This window comes from Ovis aries, chromosome 3 (genome assembly GCF_016772045.2).
Source record: "Ovis aries strain OAR_USU_Benz2616 breed Rambouillet chromosome 3, ARS-UI_Ramb_v3.0, whole genome shotgun sequence".
In the NCBI taxonomy this organism is placed as follows: domain Eukaryota; kingdom Metazoa; phylum Chordata; class Mammalia; order Artiodactyla; family Bovidae; genus Ovis; species Ovis aries.
The window spans coordinates 213731634-213752349 of NC_056056.1; the positions used below are offsets into that span (position 1 = coordinate 213731634).

The 20716-nt window shown below is 42.6% G+C and overlaps 1 protein-coding gene across 30 annotated transcripts in view; it reads left to right on the forward strand.

Moving 5' to 3' along the window:
- Nucleotides 1-20716, forward strand: part of ERC1 (ELKS/RAB6-interacting/CAST family member 1) — a 271872-nt gene that overhangs the window by 117957 nt on the left and 133199 nt on the right. For 22 of the 30 annotated variants that reach the window (XM_060413515.1, XM_060413527.1, XM_060413514.1 and 19 more), the window contains 2 exons: nt 1673-1808; nt 15530-15661. In XM_060413515.1, the coding sequence (XP_060269498.1) occupies nt 1673-1808; nt 15530-15661 (268 nt within the window). The remainder of the gene's footprint in view (nt 1-1672; nt 1809-15529; nt 15662-20716) is intronic. The other 8 variants (XM_012175597.4, XM_027968040.2, XM_060413531.1 and 5 more) reach the window with 1 other exon arrangement.

The following is a 20716-nucleotide window of genomic DNA, read 5'->3' on the forward strand; positions in this document are numbered from 1 at the left end:
TTTTTTGTATTAATATATCCTATGAATATTGAGATATTCTGACTTAGAATATTATTTGCCATTTATCTGAAGTATGAATTTGCCTGAACGTCTTGTACTTTATCTAACAAACCGCGGTGATCTAGTTTGGAGATTAAGCAATGAGTGTGAGAGAACGTGCCACAGGCTGTCATTACCTGATTTTAAAGGATGTTAATTAGATATAAACCACGGTGGCTTGTTTTCTCATTGTTAGTTCAGTTTATTGATGCAACTTTTGGGCACAGTTGACTGGATTTTTCTAATTGTCGCATCCTCCCCACTACCATCATCCCTCTTCGATTTGTTTCCAGAAGTTTGGAAATCTGATTGTATCATTTCCCTTCCTTAAGTTCCCTTCACACTTAGGATGAACCTCAGCTTCCTTGCTCAGCAGGATACAGTTATATGGCCTTTGTTTACTTTCGGCTTCCTTTTTCTTTGTTCTGCTGGTCCGACTTTATGCTGCAGTCACACTGAATGTAGCTTCCCCCGAAGGGACACACTCTCCTTTTTTTCAGGGCTTTATCCCTGCTCTTCTCTCTGCCTAGTTACCTGGACCAATCCCTCAGGAAGTTCAGAGGCAGGTCATTTTCCAGGAAGCTTTTGCTGATCACCGCTGCCACCCCTGCCCCCTTCCTGGGGCCCTTTCCTAGCACTTAGCATATCCTGTATTTGCTCGGATGCCTGGGAGATATTTGAGAGCAGAAACTGTTTTTATTCATGGATTGATATTCCTAGTGTTTGATACGTGAGAGTGGAGTTCAGCCAAATACTCGTCTCCTTAATGAGTAAGGAAAATGTGATGGGCTTAGCAGAGTGTTAGAGCTCAGGTAGATGTAGGTCCTCTTGCATTGCAGAGCCCAGGTGCTCTTAGGCTGCACCTTACGTGTATTTCTTGATCATTAGTCATGATTCCACTCTTCAGTGAGATTGATCTTCTCTACCTGTGACCTGGAGTTTGCTCTGGTCTTATCTAGTGCGGAGGCAGTGGAGTCCAATAGGGGGCTTCAGAAGTAGATGGAATGACCTGTTGCTTAAGCTATGGCCTTAGATCTTTATGCCATAATTTTATATACGTATATGTTACATAAGATGGTTGCATGGCATCTCCGACTCAATGAACATGAGTTTGAGCAAACTCCAGGAGACAGCAACAGATAGGGAAGACTGCGTGCTGCAGTCCATGGGGTTGCAAAGAGTCGGACACAACTGAGTGACTAAACAACAAGGTTACATATAGCTTTTGAAAGTTGAAAATATTTAATAACGGTAAAATTAGAGTTGTGTTACAGACCTTTCTTCATCAGCCATTCTGCAGTTTCATAGCATTGATGTCAAGAGCCTGTTTTCATATGCCAACAAAAATCTCTGAATTGGTTTCCTTCTTCTGCCATCTCACTCTGTCCCAGGCCTCTTTCCGTTTTATGTTTCATCGTGCTCCACAAAGTACTTGCTTGCACATGTGCCCCCAGAGTACCACGGTTAACAGCTAGCTGCTGTTGGCATGGAGAGTTTGGCCAGGTTGGGAGGATTTCACAGCAGGAACTTTTGCTGCTTCTGAGCTCTTCCTTGCATCGTGGTGTCAATGAATATACACCTTCTTTCCTGTGCATGTATACGAAGAGCTTGAGTTTTCTCCCCTTATCCACAGGCAGGTGAAGGACCAGAATAAGAAAGTGGCCAGCCTGAAGCACAAGGAGCAGGTGGAGAAGAAGAAGAGCGCCCAGATGCTGGAGGAGGCCCGGCGGCGGGAGGACACCCTCAGCGACAGCTCCCAGCAGCTGCAGGTGGGCAAAGGCCCGGGCGGGGGTGCTGGTGGTGGTGGGGAACCAGGCCCTGCAGGGCCCTCCCCACAGGCATGTGGCTCTCTGCATCCTCACCCTCTGCTCTTTTTCCTTCTAACCCTGCCTGCTACCTTCCTCTCAGTCCAGCTGTTTAGCAGTAAAGGAGTGGCTTTCAATAGAAAAGGCCAGTTTTATTCCACAGCGTTATTGAGGAAACCTGAGCAAGGGAGAAAATCTGTCTCCTGGAGGGAATCTGCCTGCTTGGTGAGTTCAGTGTCCACGGGCTAAGCGGGGTCTTCAGGTGGTCAGCATCGCATGGCCTTTTCCTTCAGTAAAGCACGTCATTCATCTGGTGTGTGTCGGGTTGCCTTCTTTTTTTCATCTTCCTTTCCTTCCCCCACCTCCCCTTTTTTCCCTTACTTTAAAAAAAATCAGTTCAGAGACTGTGTTTCACAGTCATGCAGAATGTATTAAAACATACTCTTCTATTTCACTGATGTTTAGACCTGATTATTCAAAAGATACTTAAACCAGGCTCAGTACCGAGAGTAGCAGTGACCATACCAGTGCCAGCTGGGTGCCCAAGGCAGGCACCAGGGCAGTGTTACTGGCAAGCCCCTGTTTCTAACCTTCACTGATCTGAGGGGCAGATGGGTTTTACGTATTTTATAGATGAGGAAACTGTCTCAGAGAAATCAAATTACTTACCCACATGCACACAGCCACTTCCGGCTCAGCTAGCATTTGAACTGAGACTTCCAGGATCGCTAGCCTGTCTTAATGAAGGTTTAAGTTTTAGACCATGCCGTGGACAGTGGAGGTCTCTAAAGCTCCTGCCAAGACCACTAGCCACTGCCAGCTTGTGTTTCTCTAACTGGTATAATAGAATGTTTATGCCACACTCACAAAATCTTTACTGGATTTAGAGGAGTTATCTGTTATGTAGAAGACATTTTTAGGCTTTATAACAAATTCACTTCTGACATGAAAATCTGACTTTTTAATTCCTTTTTTCATTCTTCTTAAATATAGCTTTGATAACATACTCCTTATAGAAACAGTATGAATTTCCTCAGATGTACCAACTTTTGAAAAAAGCCACTACCAGTTTTCCCTCACTCTTGCCAGTAACAGTTGATACTATAAATTTTTTCCTCTTATTTTTTAGTGCCAACCTGATGGGTGGAAAATATTTAATTTTTGTTTTAATTTATACTTATCTGACTTACCAGTGAGGGCTGAGTATTTTTTCATGTCTTACATTTTCATTTGTTTAACTAATAAAGGTAAAATCTCTCTCTCTTTCATGATGGCTTTTTCCCTGTGGGTTTTTTACTTAGTTTATCCCTGTTTTGAGAACAGATAAATATTTACCTATGAATATTTTTAAGTTGTTTCGGTCTTCCATGTATAACCTTTTAATTTAAATAATTTTAGGTTATTTTGTGTGGTGAGGGTCTTATATTTTTCTTCATTGCTAACAATTTCACTAGAGTATTTATAGAAGATTATTTCATTGCTCCTAAGTTTGAGTTGATATCTTTATGTTTAATGAAATTGCATAATAATTAGGCTGTTTCTGGGCTTCAGTTTAACCTCATTTCTGGACTAGTATCACAGCCCCTCCCTTACCTGTTTCATGTCTCATTGTCCCCTCCACACCCCTACCTGATGTTCTCTGCTACCATCCTATTTTTGTAAACCAAAATGTGCCCTTTTCATCATCTGTCAAGTGGTACGATAACACCAAAAGTGCCCTCGAATGTCATCTCTTATTTCCTGTTTATATGACTGGGCAAGATAAGTCAGATTATCTGTTTATGTATTACATACAGATAAAACTAATTGATAGTGGATGAGGACTTTCCAAGGTTCTCAGTAAGTGGCAGATGTTAAAGTTATGAAAAATGATAGCTGATGGCCATATGTGAGAAGCACGGGGATGCAGTTCATTCAGACATGTGACAAGAGCGCTGAAGTGGGGTCCTTCGGTTCTGATCTCAGCTCTTCTGCTAACAAGCTCTGCTGCTTGTTTCTTAATCGTGTCATTGCAGGTAACACCCCAGTAGTGGTGAGTATCACTTGCACCCTAAGGTCACCTCTAAATAGAAGTCCCCACTGAGGGACCCTGGGGATTCTTGGAGAAGCGGCTGAGGGTAGAACCTTTGAGGGGGACCAGGGGCTAGGAAAACAGTTGATGGAAGGTTTGTGTTGTACAAAGTTCTCGCTACCTGAATTTGTTTTTAAGTTTCTGAATATACATACAGGTCCATCTACTGATATTTTCATGAAATAGGTGAGGTGAAGGGAAGGAATTATTTAGTGTTTCCAGTGTAGATTTCATAATAATTCTAGTATTACAAAATATTCTTCCTCATGTTAAAAGACATGCTTTATACTAATGACTAATATTTTGAACTTTGATGATTAATGATTAAATTTTATCAGATGCCACCTTGGCTTCTAGAGATTAATTCTGCTAATCATGTTAATAAACTTATAGTATTTTTGTTGTTGTTTGTGAAGAGGAAAACTAGTTTAAACTAGAAGGTTGGTTTTTGCCTTTCGTTGTTCAGTGACTGTCAATTATGGTGTTAAGTTCATTGGTGTCCTTACTCTTCCTGGCTACATTTTGCCACAAAGCGGTGCTATTACTTTTCCATTTAACTTTCTTTATTCTGAAGAATAATACACATTTTTAAAAGTATGTAAAGCACACACATGCACAGTGTGAGTAATACATATAAAATAACAGTCTCGAGGAATCGGAACACGACTGATATCCCAGAAATCATATGTATATTCCTTCCCAATCATCATTTATTCCCTTCCTTCATCATTGACTTTGATTGTTCTTTGCCGTTCTTTACACTCTGTGTATATATTTTTGAAAGTATAGGTTGGTTTTGCAAAAGGAAACAGGAACAGTAAACTAGAAACTAAAGGGAGCCGTTGCCTTAGGGAGTGGTTAGAGGATTAGTAGGAAAGGAGGAAAAACGGGTGGGCGGTCAGTTGAAGGAGAAAGTGGCTCTTCACGTATCTCTGTGTAGCTTTGACTCTTAATAGCCGAAATTGTTTTCCATCCTCTTAAAAACTAGAGAAATGAAACCAGTCGAGATGTGGGGTTGGGGGAACCCCACTGGGGAGGACAAACACTACCCGATGGACCAGTTTTATAAGTGAGCAACATAACCCACCTTACAGGAGTGGGGAAGGCAGGAACGAACGTAAGGAGCTTTGGGAGCCGTTTTCCTGAATCAGTTCAGTTCAGTTCAGTCACTCAGTCGTGTCAACGCCAGGCCTCCCTGTCTATCACCAACTCCCGGAGTTCACTCAGACTCATGTCCATCGAGTTGGTGATGCCATCCAGCCATCTCATCCTCTGTCGTCCCCTTCTCCTCCTGCCCCCAATCCCTCCCAGCATCAGAGTCTTTTCCAATGAGTCAACTCTTCACATGAGGTGGCCAAAGTACTAGAGTTTCAGCTTTAGCATCAGTCTGTCCAAAGAACACCCAGGACTGATCTCCTTTAGAATGGACTGGTTGGATCTCCTTGCAGTCCAAGGGACTCTCAAGAGTCTTCTCCAACACCACAGTTCAAAAGCATCAATTCTTTGGAGCTCAGCTTTCTTCACAGTCCAACTCTCACATCCATACATGACCACTGGAAAAACCATAGAACCTAAGGAGCTTTGGGAGCCATTTTCCTGAATACTATGAAGCTAAAGACAAAAGAGTATTCAATTCAGTTCAGTTCAGTCACTCAGTTGTGTCTGACTCTTTGCAACCCCATGAATCACAACATGCCAGGTCTCCCTATCCATCACCAACTCCCAGAGTTCACTCAAACTCACATGCATCGAGTTGGTGATGCTATCCAGCCATCTCATCCTCTGTCGTCCCCTTCTCCTCCTGTCCCCAGTCCCTCCCAGCATCAGAGTCTTTTCCAGTCAGTCAACTCTTTGCATGAGGTGGCCAAAGTACTAGAGTTTCAGCTTTAGCATCAGTCCATTCAAAGAACACCCAGGACTGATCTCCTTTAGAATGGACTGGTTGGATGTCCTTGCAGTCCAAGGGACTCTCAAGAGTCTTCTCCAACACCACAGTTCAAAAGCATCAATTCTTCAGCACTCAGCTTTCTTCACAGTCCAACTCTCACATCCATACATTACTGAAAAAACCATATCCTTGACTAGACGGACCTTTGTTGGCAAAGTAATGTGTGTGCTTTTGAATATGATTAGTAGAACATAAATGTTGTGATAAAGAAATACACTGTAGACAATAAAGGCTGGGTTTTTTCGTTATTCAAGAAGGAAGCTGCAAGTGAGTAAAGTGGGAAGATGTAAAGGGCTGGAATCAGGAGTACTTGTAAGAACTCATGGTGTTAAATTTATGTACAGACAGAGAAGTTCAGAGATGCTTGTGTGTCTGCACAGGGTTATTATAAATGCATGTGTTTCCTGCCTCTGTATTTTAGAAGCAGTAAGTATACCTAACACCCAGATTTTGTTTCTGCGCACCTTCCTGCAGTAAAATGAACTGAGGCACCTTACAGAAGCAGTCGATTGCAGGGCTGGGGAAGGGAAAGACATGTGAGCCTTGACAACCTTGTGGTTCCAGAGCATGGGAACGTGCTCAGCTGAAGGAAGATGGGGGATATGGGAAGACCTTGCAGCCAACCTGGAGAAACGTCCTGTGCTGAAATAAGCTGAGTCAAGAGCAAGCAATGGTAGTTTTTTAATTTAATCCATCCTATGAGATAAATATCCATGAGTCCTTGCTCATGTAAGTAAAGTTGAACAGGATCTGCTTTGCATTTTGACAGTGCTGTTTTTTTACAGTATTTGGATGCAGATTAGAATAAGTCTGGTTTTGAGGAAAGTATATGCCAAGACTTCCCTGGTGGTCCAGTGAGTACAACTTCATGCTCCCAAAGCAGGGATTCTGGGTTCGATCCCTGGTCAGGGAACTAGATAACCCAGGCTGCAACTAAGACCCAGTGCAGTCAAATAAAATATTTTTAAAAAAGAAAGTATATGTGAATAAATACGTGTTGCACATGTGCTTTGAGTAAATAGTGATGATGTAAGATGATCAAGGTCTTGCCTCTGAAGGAGCTCAGATAACAGTAGGAGGCCCCATAATAAGATGAAGGTGGGAGTTGAGAGAGCTTTCTGGTAATGAAGAGAAGAAAGAAGAGAGAGCGAATTTGAGATGAGTTACCTTTAGGTCAGAAGGCAAGACTCTCTTACAGATTGTAATGTGGGCACTGAGGGAGAGGCAGGAATGGGAATGGCTTGTAGGCTCCTGGCATGGGGAACTGTGTGTTTGCCAGCGCTCAGTGAGTGATGGGTTAACCCCAAGGCTGAGACCACCAGGTTCTCCAGGGAAAGAGAACATGTCCATTTCCAACAAGTGAAGCTGTCTGAGAGCTTTCCTACTGGAGGTTTGAGCCAGCAGTGGGGTGTGCAGATTTGAAGTGTAGAGAAGCCTGGTGGTGGTAATTTTGGAGACTTGAGCTCAAAAATTGTATTTTGATCTGTAAGAATCAGACACCATCTAGAAATAAAATACTAACACAAGAATTTGGAGTTAGAGCTGAACCCTTGGCATCTTACTGTTTAGAGCTAGAGTAATTAGGAGAGGCGCTCGAAGCAAACGAAAATGAGGAGGCCAGACGAGGCAGGAGAGGAAAAGGAGATACAGCACCCCTGAGGTCAGGGGAAGACTGGGGATGCTTCTGGGAGGCTGAGAAGGAAGTCAGCATCCATGCACGCTCTGGTCTGCTGTATCCAGGATGGTCAAGAGAGGGTACTCAGCAATCCCTCCGGGCTCGGTAAAGGGGTGCCTTCCATTCTGACCTCTTGACCTTGGGTGCCATAAATGGTCCCGCATCCATCCAAATACTTTCCTTGACCAGTTTTTCTGTTGGACACTCACCTAGATTCACTGCACCTTTCAAGATCTTTGGAGTATCTGTTTAGATGTGTTGAATATATGTGACTGTTGTAAGACATGGTTACACAATGGGTCTTTAAAGGATCTCTGCCACAACCCATGCATACTAACATTTAAACCATTCTACGCTTCCAGCCGATACTCACAAATGCCAGGCATGGATGATGAAACAGTGAGCACAGACTGGAGATGGAGCCTTTCCCACCGTTGTGTTTTTCCATTATTGCTCCTCTTCTGTTGACATTCTGCAGTGAGTTTCGCCATACTTTCCCCTACTCAGGAATTTAGCTCTGTATTAGTTAAAGTCAGTTCTAAGTTGTTTCATTCATTTCTGTAAGCCATGTTTCCCTGTAATTGGCTAAATTGGAAAATGGAAACCCACTCCAGTATTCTTGCCTGGAAAATCCCATGGACAGAGAGGAGCCTGGCGGGCTGTGGTCCATGGGGTCACAAGAGGTGGACACGACTTGGTGGCTAAACGACAACAGCTGTCGTCGTCCTCAGTAAATGTTTATTGAGAGCCCATTATGGAATTGTCATTTCTCTGAGTGCTGTGAGGAGAGAGAGAAATAATTATTTTGCTCCCTGTGAATATTAGATATGCTTATTAAAGGCACTTTTTTGTGTGCTGGATGTGTGAAAAGATGTGACGTAGTGCAATTCATGAGTAATTGCCATGTGGAGAGCTGGAATTACATAAACCCCAGCAACGGAACCCTGCCAGATAAACAGCATAGGGAAGCAGGTCTTAGCTGATTTGACCGATAGTCATTTTGGGATTAGAAAAGCTTTGTATTGAAAGCCTACCCATCTTTTAAGGTTCAGATCAAATGTCCCCTGCCTGGTGAAGCCTGCCTAACTCCTCGCAGTGGGAATTAATCACACTCTGGGTTGCAGTTCCGTTACAGTTTGTTTCTGCTTTAATTTCAGAGCTCATTTTCTTACCTTGTATTTATTGCAAGCTGTTAGTGTGTGTGCTGTCTCTCTTCCATATTTGAATTTGGGAACCCTGTCTTGGTACTTTGCACATTGTTCTCTGTAGAAAACTGCTCACTGATTTCAGTTGCATCAATAGATGTCAGGAACTGTTCATTCACAAGCGTCTTAGCCTGGCCTTGGGAGCTTCAGTCTTTTAAGTATTTTCTAGCTCATTTTTAGGTGAGATACTCACTAGCATAGCTACCCTATACTATACAACCTGGTGGTGTAGGTCTTCCTTAAATATAGTTCATTGGCTTTCTGATGTACACTCTTTCACTTAGGCAGTCTTTCTGTGAATTTCTAGTTTTACCACCTAAAGGTTCCGGCTTAAAATGAACTTCCGTTGGTGAGCTCTACCCTGTTCTGGTTACTGTTTTCCCTGTTGTTCCACAGCCTGTGTGTTTAATTATATTTTACTGCTTTATATTTTTCAGTACCCTGTTTCAGAAATCTTCCTTTGTGATTTATTTTTTTTTCTTTTTATTTTAATTGGAGGCTAATTACAATATTGTGGTGGGTTTTGCCATACATTCACATAAATCAGCCATGGGTGTACATGTGTTCCCCGTCCTGACCCTCCCTCCCACCTCCCTCGTTTGTGACTTAATCCTCCCTTCCTTCCCCCTTTTTGTCTAGTTTGTATCTGCCTTAGGTTCAGGGCTATTTTTAAAAATTTCTTTTTAGCCTTAATGTTTTGCATACATTAAAAAGTGAAAATGTTACTGGCTTAGTCGTGTCCAACTCTTTGCAACCATAGGATTTCCCAGGCAAGAATACTAGAGCGGGTTTCTATTTCCTTCTCCAAGGGATCTTCTCGACCCAAGAATTGAACCCAGGTTTCCTGCATTGTAGGCAGATGCTTTACCATCTGAGCCACTAGGGAATCCCCAAGCTGTTCATTAATTACAGCTATAATTATTATAAATATTAAAAATTTAGTTACAGATTTTAAAAATCATGTATAATGATCTTAAATTTAGCATCCTAATATTCTTGAAAATTTTCACAGGTTACTATTACAAGCCTCTCACATTTTAATGAAGGAAACACCGTCCTCCCTTGGTTCAGAGTGGTCGGTCACCTTATGTATTTTTATTCTTTCAGCAGTGACATTTATTTTGTCTTTTGACAGAACTAAGGTTTTAGCCACATTCTAATACGGCAGGGCAGACTGAACTGGGAGCAGGGGGCTCACATCAGTAGTGTTTCATGCTCTGTTTTTATTTATAACAAAGGTAGGTATCTGGATTTAACCTTGAGAAAGGGCACTGTCAGGCAGACTGATGGGCCTGCTGAAAAGACATGGCGGCTTCCACAAACCAGCTCTCCTGAGACCAGTGAATATTGAGGACAGAGTTCAGAGAAAGTAGAGATAGAGATAGGAAAAAGCAGTTTTCCATGTATTTAGGCATATTCGCCTCTTAGGTGCAGAATCAGTGAAACATTTGTGTTTTCTTCAAAGTTACATTTTATTTGCTCTACCTACAAAATTTTTTTTTCCTCCATTTTGGTAAGAGACTTTTTTTTTCTTTTAAATAAAGACTACTTATCCTTGGTTTTTACACTGGCCATGGGGATAATTACTTAAGAAAACCGTTTAAAAAATTAAGATTGATACCTTTCTAGAAAGGGTACGTGATGTGTCACATGCCAGATGTTACTGTTCTTCTTGTTTTTGTAAAAATAAATTTTGACTTCTTAACAGACCTTCTCAACCTATTTAAAGACTTAATTCTGCATCATTTCTTCCATTGTGGTTAATTTTTTTCTTAGGGCTGCTTCTGTCTAAAATGTGAGCATAGGTGGGTTTTTATGGAGTTCTTAATACATTTAAATGGAATTAGGGATTACACAGGAAAAGTGTACGTACTACAGATCAGTATCTGTTTTTACAAGCGTGTGGATAGCTGCTGAAATTAATCCGAAAATTATGTTTTCATGCAGGTAAAGCACCTACTCATACTGTTGGCACCTGTGTAACATGTTAAAGCTTTTAGCTCAAACTGTGCCCCTTCTTACCATTTAAGAAAAAAGCAAAACAAGTCTTAAAATTATTTAAAGAAATTCTGCCATGTCTGAAATGTCCTCGATAGATACGTTTCCCCCTGGACAGATTCAGCCATTGGATAGCCAGTGGAATTTACTGAGAGAATGTTTACTGATAGTACAATTGTGTGGCCTGCTAAGCTGTTTCCTTTAGTTAAGTTTAGCCCTATTCTATGGGAACTTTTAGTCACATCATTTGAGCTTATTTCAGGAATGCGCCCCATAAAACGATGGGTGGTTAACGTTACATTTGGCAGGAAAATTCTTAAAAGTACTGGGGTCTCCTTCAGTGAAACAAATGGTTTAATCCCTTCCTTTGTGTTATCGTGGACGCTCCTCCTCTGAATTTGGAAGGTGAAGAGCCCATAACAGAGAGCAGAAGCAGGTGTCTATGCAGCCCCTTTGCCAAGACCTCAGAGACAAGAGACACCCTCTTACGAACAACATTCGTTGTTTATTACGTTAAGTAAAAGGTTATCTTTGGGGTTTTTGGTGAAGACTTGGAAAAGGTGTGCTTGTTCTTTTTATAAGCATTATTATCAGAGGAGATGTCCTACGATTAAGTAAACCACATGTCCTTGCCCAAGCTTCTGATAATCAGCTACCAGAATTTGCAAGATGAGAACCTGGCCATCCATGTGGGCTGTTTGTCCTAGATGTTCTAAACACATTATATATAAAGCATTGCTTTTCATGTGTATGTTTCCATTTCTTTAATGAAATGCACCTACTTTTGTTTTGAGTTTGATTTTTAACAAATTGAACTGTGGGAGATATTTGAGTGACTTTAAAGAGAGCAGAGAAGAACGTATCTTTCGTTTTAATTCAAGGCATTTCCTTAAAACAAAAAGTAGTCAGTGTGAAACCAAATTCTGTCCCTGTGTTAGGCTAGTGTTCCTTTCTTAAAATTGACTTCATCAGTGCATCTGGCTTCAATTTTTTTACCACCCCACCCCCCACCTCACTAAACATCTGAGAAATTGGCCATTAAATTCTGACATGTTGAATGATTTTAATGAAATCTTCCTCATGTGTATTTGTGCTTGGGGGTTGAGAAGGAGGAAGGAAGGGTAAGCAGTGGGGTAGAGGACGATAAAGAATTGCCGTCTTTTCACATTAAAGATGATGGATAGTGGTTAACATTAGTATCTCTCAGCGCAAGTTAAACTCTCCGGTGAGTGCCATTTACCCCAGAGGAAGTGGCTCTCAACGTTCCCCCGAGTGAGTGACCTCCACCGGCAGGACCAGGGACAGGGCGATGAGTGCATGGTGCTCTTACCTCCAGTGTCCTTCATGAAGTCTGCACTGCCCTTCCTTCTGCTGCTGAGGAAAGTTTAATGAGATCTGTCCGTATCAAGTGATCTCTTTTTATGTTACTGTATTACTGAGTCTTTTCTTTTCATTTTGAGGGAGATGTTTGCAGGGAACAAAAAATTAATTTTTAATTGCCGCTGTTCCTTTTTTCCCCCCTTTTTCCTTTGCTTTTCTTTCTGAACGTTTGATCTGAAGGCCAGGCAGTGGGGAGTAGTCTCACAGCTGGCACAAAGCTGATGTTGACAGAGCTGATGTCAAGAAGCAAAGTTCAGAGGAGGGAAGCAGGGGGGTGGGATTATGGGATTTGCCCTCGGGTCCGCCCTGTCGTCTTGTGGAATTGTCTGAGCAGAGTTACAGCTGCCACAGCTTGTGCCTAATCTTGTGTGAGTGTAGGAGGCTTGCTGTTTAAGGGTCGGAGGAATTCTTCGGTAGCGTCTCTTCTCCTTTTTCCCTCTCCCATCTCCCACCACTGCCCCCCCACCCCACCCAACTAGTCACAGAAACCTCCTCCTCCAACCCTTTCCTCTATGAGTGAAGGGGTCACACTGGAGCCCCACTAGTAAGTAGAGCTGGCATAACAGCAGGCTGCAGTGCCTAATCCAGAGACAGAGAACTGGCCTGTGTTAGTATTGATGAGCATACACCTGATCTATGGCAGCTGACATAAAATTCTACAGGTACTGCTTTCATTTGAAGTGAAAGCAGTTACTTAAAATGGTGAAGCGTGTTCCTTTACTGTCTCCACCTGGCTCTTCCCTGAGTTATCTGTTGCGCGCAGGACACGTCTTAAGTTTAGGGTGGCACAAATCAGTTCAACCATGTGAAAAGTCAGTTTGAGAGCCAGTGAATGAAAGTCTCTTTCTCTGCTTAGCTTCCCTGACCCCATGCTGCCAGATTCACATTTTTCTTCCAGATAGCGAATGCTAAAAAGTAGATTGACTCCAAACAGGACGAATCGGCCTTCTTTTTGTGGTTTCAAATTAGATTCGTTTTTGGCTGAGTTTTGTGACTTTTCCTCCTGTCTGCCTAAAGAGTAGTAGATAGACTTTATGCTGAAAATTCATGCGGGATCAGGAGATTACAGAGGGCAATACCTAGGGGGAGTCAACAAGACTCTGAATATTTCATTCTTGTATTTTCTTTAAAAAAATGGGTCCATTCCCCAAAGGAAGGAACTTCACTGAAATGTGGAGGAAAGAGGAGCCCAGCATGCTGCAGTCCATAGGGTGGCAAAGGGTCGGACATGACTGAGTGACTGAGCAGCAACAACTTATTAATAAACCTCTATTGTATAGCTATCTAGGCATTGACCCAGTAGTTTCTTTCAGTTGAACTTTGATTGGCATATTGTTGTGTATTCCTAGAACTGAATTGTCATTGACTTAAGTTGGATTACTCTTTATTTTTTTACCATAACCACAACAGCTGTCATTAGAACTCAAGCCAATTGCAGGTGTTCTTCTAAATCTTGACAGAATGCATATTTTGCTAATCTCATATCCAATGATATGCTGATATATAACTCAGTTTTGTGAAGTCTTCTGAATATCTGCCTTTCACATTTTTGGTATGTTTGGGTTTCATTTTAATTTATTGTTGTTTGGTTTCCATGCTAAAATAATCTCCTAAACAAAGCTATCTTTTCAGTAAGGGCTCTGCTGTCCAAACTGTTAGGTTTCTCTCAGAAGCACTTTGGATAATCTCTGTCTTCATTCTTGATTGCTTCATTAGTAATCCACTTTTCTTATGCTGGAGCCATATCCTTGGGCACCATGAAAACTGTCTTCCAAGATGGCCCCAGAGCATCCTCACCTTTTGGTTCTCAGGCCCTTGTGTAGCCTTGTGTCAGGGTCAGCCCTCGTGCATAGTAGAAAGTGTCAGAAATGACAGTGTGTGACTCCTGAAGCTGGAACAAGAGACATGGACACCCTGCCCTCCTGGGTCACCTGCACTGAGGACTGCCAGGCGCCATGGGGAGAGGAGCCTCAGAGGCCTTTTGCCAGTGGTCATCACCAGCTTGCCCCCGTGTATGGGGAAGCAGAGGGCTGAACCCTGGCTGACATCTCAGCTGTCCCCCATCAGAGAACCTGGAGCCAGAGCTGTTAGGGTAAACTGCTCCTGACCCACAGAAACTGTGTAGACAAACAATTTGTTCTCCATTACTATAAGCTGCCAAGTGTTGTGGTAACTTGTTATAGAACAATAAATAAAAAATAAGCACTTTATATCCAAGGTATTAAAGTGATCCACCACAAGCCTGAATTCTTTTTCCTTGCAGTTCACAGTTTGGTCTTCTCTATTGGTAGAAGAGTAAGTGCTACTTGAATTTGTTAATGTTATCATTGCAGTAGTTTTCAGGCACTTGTTAGAGCTCTGGGCAGTGTTTGCCATAAGAATTCTCAGCTAGTAATTTATATTTGTGTGACGGGCCATGTTTGTGTTTCTGATAGAAATCCATATTTACCTCCCCAGAACTTCCTTCTGAGCTTGTATAGATTATCAGGGCTAGTGGTTTTGGTTGGCTAACCAAATTACTCATCCTTAGGCAGACCAGTTGCTTACATCCAGTTATCATTTGTAGTTTTCTTGTATGAGATTGAGAAAAATCTTTGCTCTATTTAATTCATTAGAGAAAAAATCTTCCTTTTCATTTCTTTTAAAAATTAGTTTGCCAACAGTATGTAGAATATAATCTGATTGATCATGCTGTTTACTTAACTTTTTCATCTAGGCTTAACTTCAGAGGGAAAGAGAATGTTTTGCTATTGGGTCTTATTACTTCAGTTCAGTCACTCAGTCATGTCCAGCTCTTTGCGACCCCATGAATTGCAGCACGCCAGGCCTCCCTGTTCATCACCATCTCCCGGAGTTCACTCAGACTCACGTCCATCGAGTCGGTGATGCCATCCAGCCATCTCATCCTTTGTCTTCCCCTTCTCCTCCTGCCCCCAATCCCTCCCAGCATCAGAGTCTTTTCCAATGAGTCAACTCTTTGCATGAGGTGGCCAAAGTACTGGAGTTTCAGCTTTAGCATCATTCCTTCCAAAAAACACCGCTTCATCAAAGCTGGCCTTGAGCCCAGTTTAGAGTGTAGTTCAAAAACAGCTTTGTGTTTTTACCTAATCAAGCCCTAGCCACCTGTCTGCCTAACACAATTTTCTTCTCTCTGTTAATGGAGAAAGTTCATCACAGATTTCTCTTGCTTAATTCACTTGACGCTTTGCTCTCAGTAACAATATACTTCTTGAGCTTCTTTACTCTTTCTTCCCTTGTCTTATTCTCTTTTGTGCCCACATCTTTCTGCCCTAGATGTACGTCTGAAGAGAAGAACATTTTATCAGCAGATAGCCCTTTTCTTGATAAATAGGCTCTCTTTGGGTTAACCAATTAGCCTCCTTCACCGAGTCTTCCATCGTTTTCCAGGACAGTCTCCGTAAGAAGGATGACAGGATTGAAGAGCTGGAAGAAGCCCTAAGAGAGAGTGTGCAGATAACCGCAGAGCGAGAGATGGTGCTGGCGCAGGAGGAGTCAGCCAGGACCAGTGCTGAGAAACAGGTCTGCAGTTTTGTGCAGTTACAGGCCGTGCTGCTGGGTGAAGGAAAGGTAAAGCCCAACCAGTGTAGTCTAGGTGAGCTGTGCATAACATGTGTTTGCAGGCTTTCAAATATGCATCATCGAGTGTAAGTATTCAGACTTAAATAAGTCAAATAAGTCATGAAATACAGTCATGAAAGAATTGATTCATGTTCCTGCAGAGGTCTCTGCTCTAAGTGTCTGGGGCTGACTTGTGTATATTGATGTGTATATTGATTGTGTACGCTGACACATACATCTGATGAGATGAAATGGAATTTGCCTGTTTGTTACCAGACTAAGCACAACTCTGCTTTTAAATGGGATGGGAACACATACACATTTCTGAGTCAGACATGATTCAAAGAGCAGGACAATTCTTTTGTAGTCTGTCTTGTCCACAGGAGCAGTTAAAAGTTGTGACAAGTTGAGGTTGATGACAGGTGTGAGGGACATTGGTGTCATGACACCTGGAGTCCCAGATCATTGTGTCTCCACCTCAAGGTGACTTGGTGAAGAATTCTGCCGCTGTCTGTTTTCTCTGTTTTTATACATCTTTTTAGAGCCTCATACCCTTACATTAAACTTTTTATTAGGAACAGTAAAGGTGGGAGGTGTGAGAGGAAGAAATAGATTTAACAAGTGAAGGCTCTCACCGCAGTTTTCTCAGTGTTGTTTCCATCTCTTTGTTGGAGAAGCATAAGTGCTAAACCAGGTGAACAGTGTTCACTGAGAGGGTAACATGACTCTTTTGGGGAGCCCTCTGCTCAGACCACACATGGCTCTTTATGAACTAGGGTAGCTCGTAGCCGGGAAGAAGGGTGCCTTGCAAAGCAGACATGTCATGGTGTCCACCAGGCAATCCCCTCATACGTTAGACACAGGCCTGTGGCTTCTCCAGTGTCAAGTGTAGAAAGACTGACATTTATTAGCAAAGTTGACGGAAAATCAGTCTTTCCAGAATGAGTTTCTTTTAGCGCCCTATTCTTAGATAAATGCCGTGGTCCACTTTCTATTTGAGTATTAATGTACTATTAAACAGATCCTGGCATAGTGGAGAGCCTCAGAGAACAGGGTGGTGTCAGCCATTGTCCCAGGGCAAGGAGGGATTTTCTTGGATATTACCTTTTTTACATTCTTCCCTTTTCTTTTCAGAATATTCCCCCCACCCCTGGTTTGTTGTTGTTTTTCTGTCAGGATTTTTTTTCTGCTTTGGGATCATTATTTAGTGACAAGTCTTCCATACTCTGGGCTTCCCTGGAGGCTCAGAGGTTAGAGTGTCCACCTGCAATGCGGGAGACCTGGGTTCAGTCCCTGGGTCGGGAAGATCCCCTGGAGAAGGAAATGGCACCCCACTCCAGTATTCTTGCCTGGAGAATCCCATGGACAGAGGAGCCTGGTAGGCTACAGTCCACGGGGTTGCAAAGAGTCGGACACAACTGAGCGACTTCACTTTCACGTTTTCTTTCTTCCATACCAGGGGGCTTCCCTTGGGGGCTCAGATGATAAAGAATCTGCCTGCAGTGCAGGAGATGTGGGTTCATTCTCTGGGCCAGGAAGATCCCCAGGAGAAGGAAATGGCAACCCACTCTAGTATTCATGCCTGGGAAATCCCATGGACAGAGAAGCCTGGCAGGTTACAGTCCCTGGGGTTGCAAGGGTCAAACCTAACTTAGTGACTAAACAACAACTTTTCTACCAAAGATCATGTAGAAATGTTGGCGATTGGTAATAAATCACGTATAAAGACCGCTGCTGCATGTTCTTTTTTAGGCTACTGTGTGAGCTGCTTGTAATTTGCTTTCTGGGGCTGGTTGATAATTAGATCAGTTTTTTTTTTTAGTTTAGAGAGAAGTTGAGCAACCTACATAGTTTCCACATCCACCTTCCTAAACCTAAGTTTCCATTTCTGTTAACATCTTGTGTTGATGTGATGCAGTTGTTAAAATTGATGGGCCAGTATTGATACTTTATTAACTAGTCCATAGGTTACATCTTGGATCACTGTCTGTGTTACACATGTTACAGGTTTTACTGAGTCCTTAATGGCATGTATCTATCATGACAGGATCCTGGAGAGTAGATTTAGTCCCTAAAAATTCCCCACGCTCCTCCTCTTCATGTCCCACTACCCCTGCCTCTTCATCTCTCCCCACCTCCCCGCTCCCTAATCTTTTTCCTATAGCCTTTCCTGACTGGATTCTTTCCTTCAGCCTCTGCACTGAAAGTTATCCCACATCTTCTTGTGGCCTGAGAGCGTATTTTGTTTTTTCTCTGGATATATTCCACCTCATGGGTGTGTCACAGTTTTCTTATTCCTTCACCTGTTGAATAACACCTTGGTTGCTTCCAGTGTTCTGCCAATTGTGAATAAAGCTGCAGTAAACATCCGTGGTTTCTGTATGGACATCAGCTTTCAACCCACCTCAGTAAATACCTGGAGGTGTGATTGCTAGATTGTAGGGAAGCCTATACTGAGCTTTGTAAGAAACTGGAAATACCTTTTGAAGTGGTTGTAAATAATTTGCTTTTACTTGCATGCCTTTTTCTCTCTCTCTTTCTTGTTTACCTTCTTCCCACCATTCTGCTCCTCACTGCCTGTCTGAAGCTGTTGAGTGAAATTCTGCATGAGGCCCGTCATTTGGGCTTTAAGAGGTTTAAGGTATGAAGACACCGCTTTTATGTCTGTTCTTCTGGGGCCACATAACCCTCCTCCACTGTCCTCTCCAGCTTTCATCATCTGTCCCTGTTTTGTTTTTTTTTTTTTTGGTCTGTCTTCTAATCCTGCTGTTAATTTGCTTGAATGTATTAATTGTACGCACCAAAGTAATCTACAGGTGTTTGTTTGAAATATCTTAAAATGGCTTTTTTGGCTAAGGACATTCTATTGGGTTGGCCAAAAAGTTCATTTGGTTTTAAGTACAAATAAAAGGCCTGTGTTTCATTTCCACCAAGAACCGTATTAAAGAACGTATTCCCTGACAGAACAAACTTTTTGGTCAGCTGCAGTGCTCACTATCGTCCTCAGGTCCAGCATCTCTGTCTCTTGCCTCAGTTTAGCCTCTGAGAAGAAATGCCCCTCCTGATAGAAGGAGGGTCTGTGCATCTTGAACTTCTCAAGGAGCAATGGGAAATTGGGAACCGTCTCTCATTAGAATACAGAACCTTTTAAAGCGTGAGCAGAGGAAACCCATCAAAGGAAGATGATCCTTCCGCCTTCCCTGTGTTCTTCTAGGACCCCCTTACTTACCCGTGTTCCTGCTCCTTGCTGCCCTACGTGGAGACCACGCCCCACACTTAGGGAGGTGGGGCGATGATCCAGGGAAGGAAGCCCTCCCCTCACCTGTGTCAGCAGATGGAGAGGATGAAGGGACTCAGTCATCCTGAGGGGGGAACCCAGGGGGTCCTCTCACCTTCGCTTTGTTCTTTTCCACGTGATTTTCTTCTTCTGAAACTTCACCCTGCTCAACTTGCGGCAGGTTTTGTGTTTTGTTCAATTCAAGTGTCTGTACGAACACAGAGTAAAATATTGCTCTCTTGTAAACCAGTTTGAGAGTTGCCAGGGGTAGAAGCAACGTCTACCTTCAGCAATGTTGCTGTGAAGTTAAAATTTTGGACATGGTTTTGTTTTTGTTTTTTACCACTTGAATGTTGTAAATATCTTTGCTGGTATTCTTCCAGAATAAATTTATTTTCTGAAAGAGCACATTGCTAACTAAATGTTACAGAATGCCTCTAAAATAGCAAGACTTTTTCCTTGTCACTCAGTAAGTTGGGTTTATATCTGTTCCTAAAGTATATTTTTTAATATTTTGAGCAGTGAAAATATCTGCTCTCAATATGACTAACGTGCACGAGTTCTGAGTTTTACTTTTTTAAAAATCCCTTTGGTTTCTTTCTTTTTTTTTTTTTTGGAGTATAATTGCTTTATAATGTTGTGATATACCGCAATACAGTCTGCTGCTGTATAGCCACGTGACTTGGCTATATGAATACATCTGTCCTCTTGGACACCTCCCATCCCATCCCCATCCCATCCCATCCCCTCTCGGTTATCACAGAGCACCAAGCTGAGCTTCCTGTGCTATATAACAGCTTTTCACTAGCCATCTGTTTGACACATGGTAGTGTATATATGTCAGTACTACCTATTTTACTTTCAGAGCTCATTTTTAATAGTAATACTTTTTTTTTCAAATTTCCATTTTGCCATTGTTCAGCATATATGTTTGACATGTATGTTAAGTGTAAATTCTTGAGCTAGAAGATAATGAGGTTTTACCAATGGTTTGCTAGATATCTTTTTTATTTTTAACACGGATTTTTTAAAAAAATTTTATTTGCATATTAAAATTGTGCAGATTTTAAAAATTATTTGAACAAAAAAGTGACACCTGACTGAAGTGCGTTTCATAGCCTGTAGGACACCTTGGACCAGTGTCGTCTCCACTCCAGGTCCCCTTGTCGTCCCTCGAGGTGCTCCCTTCAGCTTGCAAGTCCTCTCCCTTCCCGGTCAGCCAGGCCGGCAGAAGGGAGAGGCAGGTGCACCTCCTTGCCAGTAGTTTTTGGTTCTTTGGTGTGAAAATGGGCAGCACAGTCACTTAAACGTGATGCAGCTTCGTTTTGTGTTGTCCTGGAGCATATGGGCAGCACAGCTGCCTCATTACAGCTCGCCTGCTTGCTTCTCCTGCTCGATTGTCACTTCTGAAGGCGGGAAATTTTTCTCTGCGGTTCTGTCTTCCTCACTCTGGTTTGTCAGGTGTGATTGCAGAGGAAGTGGACGCTGGATGCAGGCGGGTGGGGTCTGCACAGTAGCTGCTGCCAGGTGTCCTGTTTTTATTCTTGAGTTCACTTCAGTCGCTCAGTCGTGTCCAACTCTTTGCGACCCCATGAATCGCAGCACGCCAGGCCTCCCTGTCCATCACCAACTCCCGGAGTTCACTCAGACTCATGTCCATCGAGTCGGTGATGCCATCCAGCCATCTCATCCTCTGTTGTCCCCTTCTCCTCCTGCCCCCAATCCCTCCCAGCATCAGA